The 19,390-nt window shown below is 37.3% G+C and overlaps 1 protein-coding gene across 2 annotated transcripts in view; it reads left to right on the top strand.

The window, feature by feature from the left end:
- The window catches only part of LOC121876601, a 43,383-nt gene that overhangs the window by 17,381 nt on the left and 6,612 nt on the right, over positions 1-19,390 (top strand). For both annotated transcript variants that reach the window (XM_042381817.1, XM_042381816.1), the window contains exons 2-3: positions 14,991-15,097; positions 16,158-16,274. In XM_042381817.1, the coding sequence (XP_042237751.1) occupies positions 14,996-15,097; positions 16,158-16,274 (219 nt within the window). In that variant the 5' untranslated portion in view covers positions 14,991-14,995. The remainder of the gene's footprint in view (positions 1-14,990; positions 15,098-16,157; positions 16,275-19,390) is intronic.

Raw genomic sequence — 19,390 nt, 5'->3', positions numbered from 1 at the left:
ATAATAATACAATAAAAGCAACACTCTACCAACATAACAAGCAACACTTACACCATAATACAACAAGCAACACTAACCATAATACATCAACAAGCAACACTCTACCATAATACAACAAGCAACACATAAATACAACAAGCAACACTCTACCATAGTACATCAACAAGCAACACTCTACATAATACATCAACAAGCAAACAATCAATAATACATCAACAAGCAAACACTCTACCATAATACAATAACAAGCAACACTCTACCATAATACATCAAATACTACTTACATAATAAATACATCAACCATAGTACATCAATACAACACTAATACAACAACAACAAGTCAACACTACTAATACATCAACAAGCAACATCACCATAATACATCAAAGCAACCTCTATCATAATACAACAAGCAATCCACTACATAATACATCAACAAGCAAATACCCCATAATACATCAAAAACAACACTCACCATAATACAACAAGCAACACTCCACCATAATACAACAAGCAACACTACCATATAATACAGCAACACTCCCATAATACATCAACAAGCAACACTCTACCATAATACACAACAAGCAAACACCCACCATAATACATCAAGCAACACTCACCATAATACAACAAGCAACACTCCACTATAATACAACAACAACATCTCACCATAATACATCAAACAATCACCGTTCATAATACAACAACAAGCAACATCACCATAATACAACAACAAGCAAAACTCCACCATAATACAACAACAAGCAACACACTTACAATACATCAACAAGCAACACTCTACTACATACAACAACAAGCAACACTCCACCATAATACAACAACAAGCAACACTCCAACCATAATACAAATAACAAGCAACACTCCACCATAATACAACAACAAGCAACACTCCAATAATACAACAAGCACACCATAATACAACAACAAGCAACACTCACCATAATACAACAAACAAGCAACACTCCACCATAATACAACAAGCAACATCTCATATAATAATACAAATGCAACACTCACCATAATACAACAAACAAGCAACACTCTACCATAATAAAACAACAAGCAACACTCACACCATAATACAAATCAAGCAACACTCCACCATAATACAACAACAAGCAACACTTCACCATAACAACAAACAACACTCCACCATAATACAACAAGCAACAATACCTACCATAATACAACAACAAGCAACACTCCAACCAAAATACATCAACAGCAGACCTCTACTAATACAACAAGCAACACTCCATAATACATCAACAAGCAACACTCCACCATAATACAACAACAAGCAACACTCCACCATAATACAAATAAGCAACACTCCACCATAATACAACAACAAGCAACACTCAACCATAATACATCAACAAGCAACACTTCTACCATAATACAACAACAAGCAACACTCTACCATAATACAAACAAGCAACACTCCACCATAATACAACAACAAGCAACACTCCACCATAATACAACAACAAGCAACACTCCATAATACAACAACAAGCAACATCTCACCATAATACATACAACATCCAACATAATACAACAACAAGCAACACTCCACCATAATACATCAACAAGCAACACTCCACCATAATACAACAACAAGCAAAACTCCCACCATAATACAACAACAAGCAACACTCTACCCATAAAATAAATAGCAACATCTCACCATAATACAACAACAAGCAACACTCCACCATAATACAACAACAAGCAAATACCTCCACCATAATACAACAACAAGCAACATCACCATAATACATCAACAAGCAACACTCTACCATAATACAACAACAAGCAAACACTTACCATAATACAAACAAGCAACACTAACCATAATACATCACACATCAAGCAACACTCTACCATAATACAACAACAAGCAACACTCTACCATAATACAACAACAAGCAACACACTATAATACAACAACAAGCAACACTCACCATAATACAACAAGCAATTCACCATAATACAACAAGCAACACTCTACCATAATACATCACACCTAATACACCATAAATACATCAACAAGCAACACACCATAATACATCAACAAGCAACACTCTACCATAATACAACAAGCAACACTCTACCATAATACATCACACCTTAATACATCAAGCAACACTCACCATAATACCAATAAACATCCAATTATAATACATCAACAAGCAACACTCCACCATAATAATAACAACAAGCAACACTCTACCATAATAAAAACATCTACAACACTCAACAAGCAACATCTATAAACAACAAGCAACACTCCACCATAATAACAAGCAAACACACTACCATAATACAACAACAAGCAACATCACTAAGATACAACAACAACACTCTAATAAAGCACATCATAATACAACAACAAGCAACACTTACCATAATACAACAACAAGCAATACCAATAATACATCAACAAGCAACACTTTAATAATATAAACAACACTTACCATAAAACAAACACTCTCAACCATAACACATCACAATTAATACATCAAGCAACACTCCACCATAATAAATAAGCAACACTCCACAACAACAAAGCAACACTCCACCATAATAAAACAAAAGCAACACTCCACCATAATACAATAACACAGCAACACTCCACCATAATACATCAACACTTATAATAACACCATAATAAAATACAACACTCAACCATAATATCAAGACCTTAATACATCAAGCAACATCACACCCATAATAAATACAACACTCCACCATAATACATCACAAATATCAAGCAACATAATACAACAACAACACCATAATACATCAAGCAACATCTCAATTATAATACAACACACAACACAACACCACCATGATACAAACAACAAGCAACACTCCACCATATACAACAACAAGCAACACTCCACCATAATACAACAACAAGCAACATTCTATAAACAACAAGAACACTAAACTAAACAACAAACAACACTCCAACCATAATACAACAACAAGCAACACTCAATTAACATCAACAAATAAACACTTAATACAACAAGACTTCAATCATATACAACAAATACTCACCTTAATACAACAACAAGCAACACTCATATCATAATACAACAAACAACACTTCATACATACAACAACAAGCAACACTCCAACTATAATACATCAAGACTTTAATAAATACAACACTCACTATAATACACAAAACCAACCAATACATCACACTTAATACATCACAAACACTCATCATAATACACATCAAGCAAACACTCTACCATACACATCAAGCAACATACCTACCATAATACAACAAACAAACACTCTACCATAATACATCAAAGCAACACTTCACAACATAATACAACAAAGCAACACTCTACCATAATACATCACCTTAATACATAAAACAACACTTTCAATACATCACAACATACTTCAAACATAATACATCAAATACCTACATACATCACACCTTAATACATCACAAATATTAATCAATACATCATATAATACATCACAAACACTCTACCATAATACATCACAACACTCTACAAATACAACAAAGCAACACTCACCATAATAAATACAACAACACATAATATCAACAAGCAACACTCTACCTTAATACATCACACCTTAATACATCAAGCAACACTCTACCATAATACAACAACAAGCAACACTCCACCTTAATACATCACACCTTAATACATCAAGCAACACACTACCATAATACAACAACAAGCAACACTCCACCTTAATACATCACACCTTAATACATCAAGCAACACTCTACCATAATACATCAACAAGCAACACTCTACCTTAATACATCACACCTTAATACATCAAGCAACACTCTACCATAATACAACAACAAGCAACACTCCACCTTAATACATCACACCTTAATACATCAAGCAACACACTACCATAATACATCAACAAGCAACACTCTGCGGTTCATTACTCACAGCAAACATTTAACAAATTAATTAATACAAATTGAATATATTAACGGTTTCTTCTCACCTCTTCACCACTTTAATTTATTTTTATTTGATTTATTTATTTTCTTGATATAATCTGCCAGCGTGGTTTTGTTTATAATGATCTACTATTACTGATGGTAATAGAAAGTCAGCTTTCTTTTCTACCCCCCCCTCCCCTCCCCACACATACCTGGTTTGATCATTGTAGGTGTACGCGTTGAAATCTCTCTCTCTCTCTCTCTCTCTCTCTCTCTCTCTCTCTCTCTCTCTCTCTCTCTCCTGTGTATAATAGTAATAATAATAATAATAATAATAATAATGATAATAATAACAATAATAATCAGCGGTTTATCGAGAGAACATAGCAGCCAAATCCACGAATCACGTCCAATAAATCTACGTATGATAGTTCTATACAATTATTTTAAAATCATCCAACAAAGAATCACATACACAAGGGCTAGTCACCACCCTCCTTCAATCTTATACTGTACATGATTATGATCTAAATAATCCTCCATACACTTGCCCAACTGTATATACAACCATTAATATACGTACATACACACAGGTACACACACCACACACTGAAGTATACACGAATGAAGTCACACATGCATTAAAAATACACACACACACACACACACACACACACACACACACACACACACACTGGAGAAGATCAAACACGAAACAGTACCTTATATACATACTGCCAACACGAACGATCAACAGCACCTACCGTAATAAACACCCCTACGCCAAACGAGTGTTCGCCTGCTTTCTAACTCTAGCAACGGTCTTTTTATGGTCTCCAGGAACTTGCTCGCCCTCTAAGCTAGCACGTCATAGACAGAACCAACCCATCTGATGACAAGGTTTTACTGCGGGTGTGTTTTGATCTGACTCTCCTTTCAGCAGTCAGTTAGCTTAGCCAGAGTTATCCACCGTGTGTTGGCTGTCTCATCTCGCCGCAGGGGAAGGGTTTGGTGTGAGGTGAAGATGTAGTTTTTTTTCTTCAGGTATATGTGGATTTAATTGTTGATTCTTTCACGAACGGGATCTGTTTTGCTAAGAATGGATGTTTTCAGTGGATTCCCTCAAGAACGCAGTTAGATCTAAGCATAAAAACCGCGATATATTTTATAAACAAGCTTATATGACAATACACTCACAACAACACCACCACCATAAGTGTCACAACAACAACAACATCAACCACCACAACCAGCATCAGTAGGGCAGCAGGACCGATTACCGTGAACTTGCCTACTTGGCACAGTCCCAGTAACTTCCCTCCCTCCCTCCCTGCCTTCATGCCCCGTTCCTTGTACACCCACTTCTAAACAAGCTCTCCTTCCTCTTCCTTCCCATATCCCATTCCATCACCTTATCCATCTCTTTTTTCATCACCCTTCCTTCTATCTCCTTTTCCTGTCATTATTGTACGTTATTTTCATGTCGTTTATTTCTTCATTATGTTGTCTACACTTTTTATTTATTTTACTAAAAGAGCTCGCTGTTAAACTCTATGTATGTATGTATGTATATGTATGTATATATGTATGTATGTAGATGTATAATACTTATGCTAATATGGCAAAGTTATTAATAATTAGGATCAAAGAATATGTATATATGAAGGACAAGTATTATATGATAAATGAGTAATATATAATAATCATAATAATTGAAGAAGAGGCACAGGAGAGAGAGAGAGAGAGACGCCTTAGTGAACATCAACACCCGGACGTGCACAAAGGATCACCAGTGTCCCCTTTTTTACGAGAGTACGATCGTCTGGCGAAGACGTAGGGAAATGCCTGGGAGAGAAAGTTGGGGCAGGCGTAGGGTGGAGCCCAGTACCATCGAGGGGCTGGGGGTATGCTAATTAGGAAACGTTAAAGCAGCAGGCACTATGGTGTGTGTGTGTGTGTGTGTGTGTGTGTGTGTGTGTGTGTGTGTGTGTGTGTGTGTTGTGAGTGATAAAGAGGACTACTAAAGAAAAGTAAACAAATATTTGAGAAAAAAGAGAATGAATAACAACCAATAATAGGAAGAAGAAGTAGATGAAAAATAATAATAATAAATAAAGCAACTTGAGAAAATAGGAGGTGATGTAAATAAGAACCAATGATAAATAATAAAACGAAACGGGGAATAATGAGAAGACAATAAAGAATAAGAGATGGAAGAACAAGGCAATATTGGTTGGTTCTTTGATCGACATAATAAAGAGTACAGTAATATACCGTCCCAAGGTCTACTAAATTTTAAGGCTCAGAAATCATAAATTCATCAGTCCAAAGATTTTAGGACGTACCTTTTCACTGGTAGTAAGTAAATGTATTCAGTATGTAGAATACTTATTTATGTATTCGGATAACTGATATTTTTTGGCTCACTGCAGACAGTATTAATAGAGTAAACACCAACCTGAACCTAACCTATTCCTAAATTAACTCAAAGGTAGGGTGTTTTAATCTTCAGGTAGCTGTTGGGTTAATTGGAGTTAGCAAATAAACATTTCTGGCCAACATTATGTTGGAACAGTGAAGGATTTAGAGAGCAAACACACACACACACACACACACACACACACACACACACACACACACACACACACAGAGAGAGAGCGAGGGCTGAAGTTCCTCACTCAACACATTCTACAAGCTCTCAGTTGTTGAACCAAATTTCATTGACCTCTGACCACCATACACAAGAATATTGACCTCTGACCACCACATACCAATTAAGAATACTTGGACTCTAATTACAGACAATACACACAACAAGTAGAATGCAAGCTTAAACTTTTTCAAACAGGTTCTGGTTGACTACCTCTGACTGTATACAAGTATTATTAAACCGGACACATGATACTCAAAGTTTAGATAAATTAATGCCAGGATCAGGGAAACTAATCCCCGGGACCCCAGTTTGTTAGACCAATACCCTCAAGTTACCTGGAGTAAGAAGTAGTTAATCATCAGATATCCTTCACTGATCCGATAGGTGAAACAGTATAATAACAGAGTGCACCTCATTCACAATATCCCAGGAATGGCAAGAGAAAAATCAGCACCAAGAAGAGATGAAAACTACTGAGAAAATAATAATAATCCAAAAGTAAAAAAAAGAAAGGATATATCACGATGACGTCAGACGCAAGAGAAAACGGGATGTTGTGGAAGGCAGTTTTATCTCTCACCTTGATCGTGACCGCCCGTCTCCCTCGCCGCACGACCAAACACCTTCAGAGTCAGCGTAAACCAATGTAATATTATATAACACGGAAACCAAATAACTCTTCCTTATTTGAGAAATTCCTAATACAGCACGTATTTTCAGTTACTGGCTCGATTACCCGATGATTAGCCCCAGCTGAAGTATTTACACCTGATGATAGCCCCAGCTTATTTCACCGACCATTAGCCCCTAATTATTTCACCTGATGATTAGCCTCAACTTATCTGAACCGATGATTAGCCCTCAACTTATTTCACCTGATGATTAGCCCCAACAAACAGAACTTTTTTTTTTTACGGGGAATAGCCAACCTGGCAAAGGCCAATGTGGGGAAACATAAGACTAAATGAAAATAAAAAATTGAAAAGAAAATATTCTTTTAATTTAAACCACGAAGATGGAAAACCAGCTTATTGCAGATTGTATGAGAAACACAGAAGGGCAGAGCATTCCACAGTTTGGCTGTATGAGGAAAGAAGGAGGTACTAACTCTAACTTGATGATCAAATACCATAACGCTACCTGAATTGAACAGTAATATTAGCTGTAGCACAGACACAGTGTGATGATAACAATATTAATATGGCTGCAGCCGTTGAGAACCTGAGCTTCCTGCAGGCACCTGAAGGCAACTGAATGTATCTCTGGCAGACTGTGTAACATGATACTTTGCATCTGAATAGTACACAAGCATAGTGGTATTATTTATATACATTCAAATATTAATTTTTTATTCATTTATTTATTTATTTTATTTTTTTTATAAGTATATATATAAATAGGAATTAAAACATAAATATAATGCAGTAAATATATTGTGTAGTATATGTTGAACAAGAGGACAGAGCTGGTCAGATTATGTCTATTTTATATATATATATAATTTTATCTATTTATATGATAATTTCAGATAAAAAAATTTGATGGTACAATAAAATAAATATAGTAAGACTATTACAAGAAAATATTAATACTTTAACAATAGATATTTTTAAGAGATGATTTTAAAGGAAGGAGCGTAGTCTTGTCGATGGTGGGGGTAAGTTGTTCCACACCTTCACACTGTAGATATTTATGGAGGTCTGGACTGAGATATACATGGGGGTGGTCTAGTAGTTCCGGTGCCTTGTTGTAACTCTGATTATTCCGAACTGAAATAACTATTGATTGACAAGATTGATAGATTTGCAAACAAGAGGAACAGCAGTTGAAAGTAATAGCTCATTCAAACATTTTCTTAATTTAGCAATATTCGTTATGTGATCTGTTTTTTCAAGTAGGTCATTGTCCGTACAACTCTTTTGTGCATTAACCAGGATTGTGTTTTGAAGAGCCAGAGACCCCTAGTGAGACACAGTAAAAGCGTAAACAAGATCACATAGATTTTTCACAAGGAGAGGAGTAATGAGTGTGACAAGACACTGAAGAAGGTTTACGTTAGTAGATTATTAAAGTAAGGACAGTTAATCTCCAAAGTAAAATAGGTATCAAACTAAATGACGTATTTCACGATTTCTAAAGATTCCTCTGAACAATTATAACGAAGTCAACACACCAATAAACAAATAACGCTGTTAAAGGTTGAACTGATATATTGTGCGCACTCACCATCAGTTGAACTTTGGCGGTTCAATAGCAAGGACGAACCATAATTGCACAACCAAGATTAGAGAAAAACGATTAATAAAACAAAAATGAAATGAACAATTTCAAGAATAAAAATAATAATAATACAATAATAATAATAATAATAATAATAATAATAACAATATATATAAAAAAAAGATATCTTAATCCACCTAACCTAACAACAGTTAAGAACCCAAGTTAGTTGCGTCAGGATGCTTTAACTTACTATTATATATAAGAAAGTTTTACATATTTTCTTGTGTCAAGTCGACACCATACCAGTGACTTTGCTAGAAGAAATATCTGGCACCAGGTTATTACAGGTGTCCAGGCATTCAGCACAAAACACAGAAAACAGGAAAACAATAACACAATGACTGGCCCCGACAAAAACAACCCCAACAGAGGGTTAATAATTGCTGTAAAGAGAAAAAAACGCACTGCTAAAGAACATTAGCTTACCAATTTCTCAGAAAAAAACACGGTATTATAAGGCTACACCAAACATTACAAACAAGCAACCGCAGAGTCGGTCTATCAAGCAGCATCCCCTGGTGTGTAGCTAAAAGACCATCGCAGACATTAAAACAGTACCACAGCACAGATACTGACTACAATCGACCAGTGGAGGAAGAGACGTGAGGTACAGTAAAATGTCCGAAAAGACTGAAGACAAGTATGTCACGCAACCAGGGTAGATCACGCACCACGTCACGCCTCGCCTAAATGGCCCAAAGGTTCCTCTTTTAGTTTTTAGTCTACAGTCCTTCACTGTAGGCTAGGTGGCAATGATCAACTCCTCACTGTAACTGCCGCACAATGGTCGCTATTAACTAGAGCAGAAACATCCTTTGAGAGAATGAGATTTTATTCCCCTATCTGACTTTTACCTACCCGGTAATGCATCTACAAAATTGGTCACAATTAAATTAACAATGTTAATAAAAAACTGGTAAAAGCATTATAAAATTAACTGTTTTCAATAAAGCATTACTCACTATGTCCGTACACCACCATGTTAAAGGCATACCCTCGTGCTTTAATTCACTGATGTCTGTATACAGCAATGTTTACTTCTTCTGCGTCCGACCGCTAACTGGCGTGACGTCGTCTCCAGCAGTGCGGTAGTCGAGTTCACTAATTAGACAAGATTTATAAGGCCAGTTGTCGCACGAACAACCCAAACCATACAATAATGCCACAACTTAACTGTACCACTTATATGAATGAGCCAAATTACGTGATGTGACACTATGCTTGCTCATATCCTCCTCATAGATTTACTGCTGAACCGTCACCCAACCACCACCTCTTAGTTTATATCATCACTAGCAAACAATTTCAGATACATATATATATATAGAGCGCCTTAGGGAAATTACACATCTAAACCATCGTATATATTTAATTACGAATTCAGTAACTAACCCTCCGCCTCGTCCCGTTACCACTTCTATGCAGGCATTCTAATAGTCTGTAAAACAAGTAACTGCAGGAAAGAAGAAGCATGCACAGAACCAAAACAACTATCTGTGCAGGGGGGCCGATATGCTCCGAAAATTTACGTGTGACTAGTGACAGCCTCATAAAATCTATCACCCATGGTCTCAATGTTTCCACAAAGTTTGCAAGATAGCGTTTAAACTACTGTACATAGTGGTGTTTATCAGTATAACTCCCAGGGTTTATAAAACTATAAACCTAAGGACTTTATAAACCTCGTGAGAAACATACATTTGTCACTTACCAACAGTGATTACAGAGAACATTGAATTATCACATATCCAGTTATCTTTAGTCTACCTCTTGGTCATATCCAGTTATCTTTAGTCTACCTCTTGGTCATATCCAGTTATCTTTATCTACCTCTTGGCTCATATCCAGTTATCTTTAGTCTACCTCAGGTTATATCCAGTTATCTTAGTCTACCTCTTGGTCATATCCAGTTATCTTAGTCTACCTCTTGGTCATATCCAGTTATCTATAAGTCTACCTCTTGGTCATATCCAAGTATCTAGTCTCCTCTTGGTCATATCAAGTCCTTTTAGTCTACCTCTGGTCATATCCAGTTATTTAGTCTACCTCTTGGTCATATCCAGTTATTATCTTAGTTCACCTCTTGGTCATATCCAGTTATTTACCTACCTCTTGGCCATATCCGAGTTATCTCTTACTCTACCTTTTGGTCATATCCAGTTATCTTTAGTCTACCTCTTGGTCATATCCAGTTATCTTAGTCTACCTCTTGGTCATATCCAGTTATCTTAGTCTACCTCTTGGTCATATCCAGTTATCTTTAGTGTCTACCTCTTGATCATATCCAGTTATCTTAGTGAACTTGGTGGTGACTACTGAAGTTATATTCGAAGTTTATTTAGTCATGATTCTCGAAGCTTGATGTTTAAAGCCTTTATTGTATTGTGAGGCTTTATTATACTCTATTGAGGTTTTATCATACCGTACAGTATTAGAGGCATTACTTGCTAATATTCTGAGGCTATCATACTGTATTGTGAGGCTTTACCTTTTAATGTATTAGAGTTTTTATCTACTGTGTCATGTGGAGTTATCTTACTATATTGTAGGCATTTATCTACTGTATTGTGAGTATCAGATTATACTATATTGTGAGGTCATATTCCATTGTATTAGGAGGCTTTATCTACTGTATTGTGAGGCTTTATCTATAAGCTTAGAGCTTTATCATACTGTATTGTGAGGCTTTATCATACTGTATTGAGGGCTTTTTAATTTACGTACTGTAGAGGCTTTACTTTACTGTATTGTGAGGCTTTTATCATACTGTATTGTGAGGCTTTATCTTACTGTATTGTGAGGCTTTATCATACTGTATTGTGAGGCTTTATCATACTGTATTGTGAGGCTTTATCTACCATGCCAGGAGGCTTTACAGGTATCAGTAATAGGAGCTTTATTATACTGTATTGTGTGGCTTTAATATACTGTATCAGAGGTTTTATCATACTGTATGTTGAGGCTTTATCATACTGTATTGTGAGGCTTTATCATACTGTATTGTGAGGCTTATATACTGTATTGTGAGGCTTTATCATACTGTATTGTGAGGCTTTTATCTACTGTATTGTGAGTTATTCTATACTGTATTGTCAGGTTTTACCACATACTGTATTGTGAGGCTATCATACCATTGTGAGGTTTATCTTACTGTATTGTGAGGCTTTATCATACTGTATTGTGAGGCTTTATTATACTGTATTGTGGCTTTATCATACTGTATTGTGAGGCTTTATCATACTGTATTGTGAGGCTTTTTACTCATACTGTATTGTAGGGCCAATACTGTATTGTGAGGCTTTTATCATACTGAATTGTGAGGCTTATCTTACTGTATGTGAGGCTTATCTACTGTATTGTCAGGTTTTATCATACTGTATTGTGAGGCTTTATCATACTATATTGTGAGGCTTTATCACATATTGTGAGGCTTTATCATACTGTATTAGGAGGCTTATCATACTGTATTGTGAGGCTTTATCATACTGTATTGTGAGGCTTTATCTTACTGTATTGTCAGGTTTTATCATACTGTATTGTGAGCTTTATTATACTGTATTGTGAGGCTTTATCATACTGTATTGTCAGGTTTTATACCATACTGTATTGTGAAGCTATATATCATACTTATATTGTGAGGCTTTACATACTGTATTGTCAGGTTTTATCATAATTATATTGTGAGGCTTTATCTTACTGTATAGTAGATTTTATCATACTATATGTAGTTTTATCATACTGTATTGTGGAGGTTTTATCATACTGTATTGTCAGAGTTTTATCATACTATATATTGTGAGGCTTTATCTTATTCTGTATTGTGAGGCTTTTATCATACTGTATTGGGAGGTTTTAATCACTACCAGCAATGTGAGGTTTATCATACTATATTGTCAGGTTTTATCATACTATAATAGAGGCCATTCATATCAGACTGGAGGCTTTTATCATACCTATATTGTGAGGCTTTTAACAAAATACTGCAGGAGGCTTTACTACAATACTGTATTGTCAGTTTTATCATACTATATTGTGAGTTTTATCTTATTGTATTGTGAGGCTTTATCATACTGTATTGTGAGGCTTTACTACATACAGTAGAGGCTTTATCATACCGTATTGTCAGATCATATAACAGACCAGGAGGCTTTTATCTACAGAATAGGAGGCTCTTATCATACTGTATTGTGAGGCTATTATCATACTGATACTGTAGGCTTATCATACTGTAATAAGAGGTTTTATCATACTGTATTGTAGAGGCTTTATCTTAATTGTATTGTGAGGTTTATCATACTGTATTGTGAGGCTTATCATACTGTATTAAGTGAGGCTTATCATACTGTATGAGGCCTTATCATACAGTTGTGAGGCTCATCATACTGTATTGTGGAGGCTTTATCATACTGTATTGTGAGGCTTTATCATACTGTATGAGAGGCTTTATATCATACTGCATGTAGGCTTTATCATACTGTATTGTGAGGCTTTATCACTGTAGTGAGAGGCTCACATACTGATAGAGGCTTTATCATACTGTATTGTGGAGGCTTTATCATACTATATTGTGAGGCTTTTATCTATCAGGCCAGAGAGGCCTTACTGTATTGTGAGGCTATCATACTGTATTGTGAAGGCTTTATTAGGCTCAAATGTGAGGCTTTCATTCACTGTTGTGAGGCTTTATTATACTGTATTGTGAGGTTTTATCATACTGTATTGTGAGGCTTTATCTTACTGTATTGTGAGGCTTTATCATACTGTATTGTGAGGTTTTATTATACTGGTGAGAGGCTTTATCTACTGTATTGTGAGCCTTATTGTACTGTATTTTGAGCTATTACACTGTATTGTGAGTCTTTATACTGTAATATGAAGCATTCATCATATCCCGTACTCACATCATACGTCCCCGTGAGCCTACATCATAGAGAGATTCTGTTGTGCCAAGCTTCAAAGTTAGTAGCTTGTTACATTCCGTTAACAAGACCTGAGAGCTTTTACACTCCTGTTCACATCGTTTACATGTAAGATATACTCTGTTGCTCGCCAGCAGGAAGAAAACAGTAATACTAACAACGTGACTGGCTACAACAAGCTCACACCAACCAAAACAATACGACGTAAACTTTGTTGCATTATAGGTTTGCTCCAGTTCAGTCATGGCGAGAATTGGCATCTGTCAAGCACCTGACTTTAAAGTTTGTCAGAAATAGATTACAGTGTTAGTAACTTACTGTACAGGTGAAATTTCATTGTAATTATATTAAGATAGATTATTTTAGGTTACTAAAGGACGGAAATAAATATTAGGAATTTAAGGTAAAAATGTAATGGGGCGGTGTTTGGGAAGGCATGATGGGAAGAGGACCTAGTGGTGAGGGAAGGAGGATGGTGCAGGTGAGGATGAATAGATAGATAGATAGATATAATTAAATCATCAAACAAGTTTACACTGTTCAATGGACAAATGTGTATACAGTTCAATATACAGCCAATGCAGATACAAATTCTAAAAGCACTTACTAGGTACTGTCTATAGAAAGTGCGGCCAATGATAAACAATAAGGCAATTTGATAAAGGATAGCCAACAAAGGCGTCAGATGTTTATTTCAATAAGGAGGCAAGATGTGTCACATAAAGCTCCCAAAACAAATTTTTTATTACCTATAGTTCAAAGACAGTTACACCATACAGAGACTACCCCACGGTCATTTGTGTAGTTTTATATAGATGGTGCTTTATATCTGTCTGTTATGTTAGGGTAATTTCCTTCCATACCGTCCCATGTTACTGGTATGCTCCCTCCCAGCTGTACCTTAACCATTAAGACTGAGGCCCACTTGGATTGGGGCCCATTTGGATTGGGGCCCATTTGGATTGGGTCCCATTAGGATTGGGTCCCATTAGGATTGGGTCCCATTAGGATTGGGTCCCATTAGGATTGGGTCCCATTAGGATTGGGTCCCATTAGGATTGGGGCCCATTAGGATTGGGGCCCATTAGATTCAGGGCCCAATAGCATTGAGATGTATGAGGTTACTAACTTCACTTACTCTCCACAGATAAGATGAGTCGGGGCGTCGTACTGCTGCTGGTGGTGTGTGTGGTGGCTGCCTTGACGACCACCTCAGCCCAGGAGTTCCAGCCCCCCAACACAGTCATCCAACAGGTGCCGCTCTCACACAGTTTATCCCGGAGTCTACAGTTGTGATAATTAGTTTAGTGTTGTGGTCTGCACTCTATTACAACCGTACGATGTTATAAGAATGAAGTATTTAATAAGTTGGTGTGGGTAATATCTTTTGCCTTGATGTGTGTGATAAATGGAATTAATTTGTTAGGATTTTACTCTTTAAAACTTTCTGTATTATCAGACTTTCACAAATAATACGATGCAGTGATTACCAAGTTTAACAGTATCATGTGAACAGTAAAGTTATTATCAAATTAAACTAAGCAAGGCGGTGGGGTGAAAGTATACACATCCTCACCACACAAGAGGGAGTTAACACATTCATAGTGACTGATGTTCTGGGTTATAAAGTACTTAACGATCTACTGTTGGATATGCTGTTTAAAGATGACCCGGTGTCTGCAGCCTAGCCTGAAACAAGAGACGTTAAGTCGCTTAAAGTGGCGGGAACAGTAGAAAAGGTACAGTTGAAAATGAAAGCACAAAACAGAAGTGCTGTCGAGTCTTTCAGAGGAAGATGACATGAAAATCATACTCAGGAGAGAAAATGAAGTCTGCCAAAAGATATTTATATAAACCATTCATTCCTCTAATCTGCTAATATTTCCAAAATTAAGAACCTTTCACTCAGTTAACAAATTTTATGTGTATATCAGTATAACCGATCCTGTTGTCGGACAGATTTAACTGAATGATTTCCACGAAGCTCCATTGACAGAGGATCGCGCCCAACCATATCAGATGACAACGAAAGAAAATTTCCACAAGCTAGATATGACTTAGTAAATAACCTGCTGGTAATGGAGGAGTTAGCCCCTGACCGTCCTGAGCTCAAGCAAATAATTTTATAAAAGTAATTAATATTTTTTTAATTGTATATTATAGTGTGGAACTTAGCCATACTACACATGAGTCGGTTATACTGTAAACATCGGCTCTAACTACGCATACTACACTTTACTCGATTGTAGAGTAAACATTAGCCCACTACACTTCGCCTGCTACACCAACTAACCCCGTCTCTCCCTCCCGCCAGACTCCAGGACTTTTGGAGCGGATCATGCAGGACTGGCGCGGCATGCTGAGGAGCTTCATGGGCAACATCATGAACTATATCTCCCCCTCCACCAAGGAACCCAAGGATGGATTCGCGGTAAGTTGGGGACAGGAGGGGGAGGGGGAGGGGGGAGAGGGAGAGGATTGAAAACAGGGAAGAAGGGAAAAGGAGAGGGGAAAGGGGGTGAAGATTGATATGTGAATTACAATGGAACCCCATATTGGATTTACGGTGAGCTAGGTGATAGGGGAAAGGAAGAGGAGGATACAAGAAGGGAATAAAGAAGAAAGGATAGAGGAAGAGATTGTAGGAGGTGATAAAGGATTAGATGGAGGATGAGGGTGAGGATTGGGCATGGGGCCAGTAGTGAGGTTGGGTAGGGCAGTAGAGGATGAGTAGGGTAGGATAAGTAACACAGAATGAGTTAGATACAACGAATAAGTGAGGCAAGACGAATAATACCAAAACAGGTTAAGTAGGATGTGGAAAATAGACTAAGACAGTAAGTAGAATAGACGCAAATCCAAATACAATGGATAAAGAAAAAAATAAAAGGAAAAAGATGAAACACTATATACTGTATGCAATATGCAAGTAAATCACTGTAGGTGCGCGTGTATATAAATTTTCCTTCAATTTAATCATCTGTCTTTGTAAAACCATCAGCACCAGCTCTAAAGGTTCCACTAAGATATTTTAAATGTACATTACAATAATACAGTGTTGTGCCCACGTATAGACATAACGTGATATAGGAAGTAAAATATTTTATAAACGGGATGAGATTTCGAGGACAGATCCTTAAATAATGACTCCAGGACCCACAGCGTGTATATGGTGTTGGTGACAGCGGCTGAAGGCTTACTTTGGGAGGTGTTCTAGGGTGGCCTTGGTGAGAGTGTACTGTGTCTTTGCTTATAGTGGTAGTTGTAGTAGTAATCTGTGTTCAGGGTGTTGTGATAGCCTGTATAGAGAGTGTAGTGTAGTGTAGATAGTGTCGCTTCAGGGTATATTGTTAGTGTGCCTTAGGGTGTAGTGGGATGTGGTCACACGTGTATCTCTCGTGACCAACAACAAGGTAGGTCACGGGTTTTCTCTGCCTCTACGTCATAAAGCTTCCGTGTGGTGTAGTCTTAATGGCTGCTCTCTCAGTATTGCTGGCGGTCGATACAGAACGAGTCAATAAGCACTGTGGTTCAGCTGATAATAAGTGGATTGTGAACTCGCTCAGAGACGGTCGCCTTCCTGTGAGCTGCACTAGACCCGACCCACAGATTTGTAAACAATGGAGTGGTCCTCTGTGTTGTATACAGGAAGGCTGCCCTCTAGTCCTTGATGACCCTTACTACACACTTATGTGGTTGACTTTAAAATTTCACTGTTGAGAACCTTTGGAAAATATAACTGTACACAGAAGAACAACTGTGTCTCTTTTGCCGGTATGCAAATGTAAATTTTCAACGCCAGCGATATCGAGAGAAGAGTTCTATAAAATAAAAATGTGTAAATAATAAGAACCTGATCTACTTTTAAGAAAAGTGGGTGATCATGAGGTCGTGTGTGTGTGTGTGTGTGTGTGCGTGCTTTGTTTGTTTGTTTGTTTGTTTGTTTGTTTGTTTGTTGTCCCACCTCCTTCCAACCACTGTCAATAATTTGAGTCACAACAAAATTTCCACCTGTGTTGTATAGACCCGTCCTTGACACTGACTTTGGTAAAGTTTATTAAATTACAATTGATGACGTCCGACTGTCTGGGCCACGTGACAACGACCTCTTGTGTCACACACACACACACCTGTAATTACCTTCGTGTATCACCCATCTCACACCGTCCAACAATTGTTTCACTCAACACTTAAAATATTTTTTCTTCAAATTATAGAGATTTGTTATAACTAAAAGATTCGGTATTTCATACACACACACACACACACACACACATATATATATATATATATATATATATATATATATATATATATATATATATATATATATATATATATATATATATATATATATATATATTGATAAAATCACACAGGGAAAGCAATGAAGCACCTTAGTTTTCGTCTTTATTCAAGACATCTTTAGCAACTGTGTGATTTTATCAAGATTTATCTTATCCACGTTTTCATTGTGGATTTACATGATATATATATATATATATATATATATATATATATATATATATATATATATATATATAACTTTGAGAAGTTCGGTCATATTATAAGTAGATATTATGACATATTACCGGTATTATTAAAGAAGTATATTGTTTGTTCACCTGTGTCATTAATAGCCAGAACAAATTTTTGACAAGAAAATGGAGCTATTATTATTTACAGTTATACAGCGCTAATAGCATATATTTACATGTAAACATAAATACATCAACAAAGGTTATCAATGATCACACTACCAGGAAGTGCCCAGGTAACGGTGACCTGTTGACAATAACCCGCCCCGCCCCGCCCAACCGGTGATGATCTGCTCCGCCCTTCCACACCCAGACGTTGGTGATGAACATCTTTACCCCGCCCCGCCCCGTCGGGTGTGTACCTCCCTCACCGTGGTTCTCTCTCCCAACAGGCACAGGACCGGACGGCCGTAATGGTGCGTCGCATGGTACACCGGGCCATGCGCTACGTCGACTCCTTCCTCGCCTGAACATTTCCACGCATGACACACACACACTCTACTCCCACCACGTGACGCACCCAGTGATCTCAACCTCACCCCAGCCCAACCTCACCCCAGCCCAACCTCACTCCAGCCCAACCTCCCACACACTCTCTTCGCCCCGGCCTTATAACGCACCCTGACTCACTCATGACCTCTTCACGCACTCACCTAATTAACACATTCGCCCACCCATCTTTGGCAGCAACACACTTAACACCATCACACTCGCAAAGACAAAATGCACCCCCGCCACACCCCTGTCTTCTCGCACTCAACATACTAATGTACTTAGCAACACACTCACCACATGAATGCACTTAGCAACACACTCGGCAACACACTCACTACAGTAATGCACTTATCACAGCGACACTCACCATAGCAACACACTCAAACAATAATGCAGTTATCACCACACTCACCACAGTAATGCACTAACACACTCACCTCAGCAACACTCACCTCAACAACACACTCACCTCAACAACACACTCACCTCAACAACACACTCACCTCAGCAATAT

Source organism: Homarus americanus, unplaced genomic scaffold (genome assembly GCF_018991925.1).
Source record: "Homarus americanus isolate GMGI-L3 unplaced genomic scaffold, GMGI_Hamer_2.0 scaffold28, whole genome shotgun sequence".
NCBI lineage: Eukaryota > Metazoa > Arthropoda > Malacostraca > Decapoda > Nephropidae > Homarus > Homarus americanus.
Note: the sequence above shows the minus strand (reverse complement) of the source record. Positions and strands in the feature narration are given on the sequence as shown.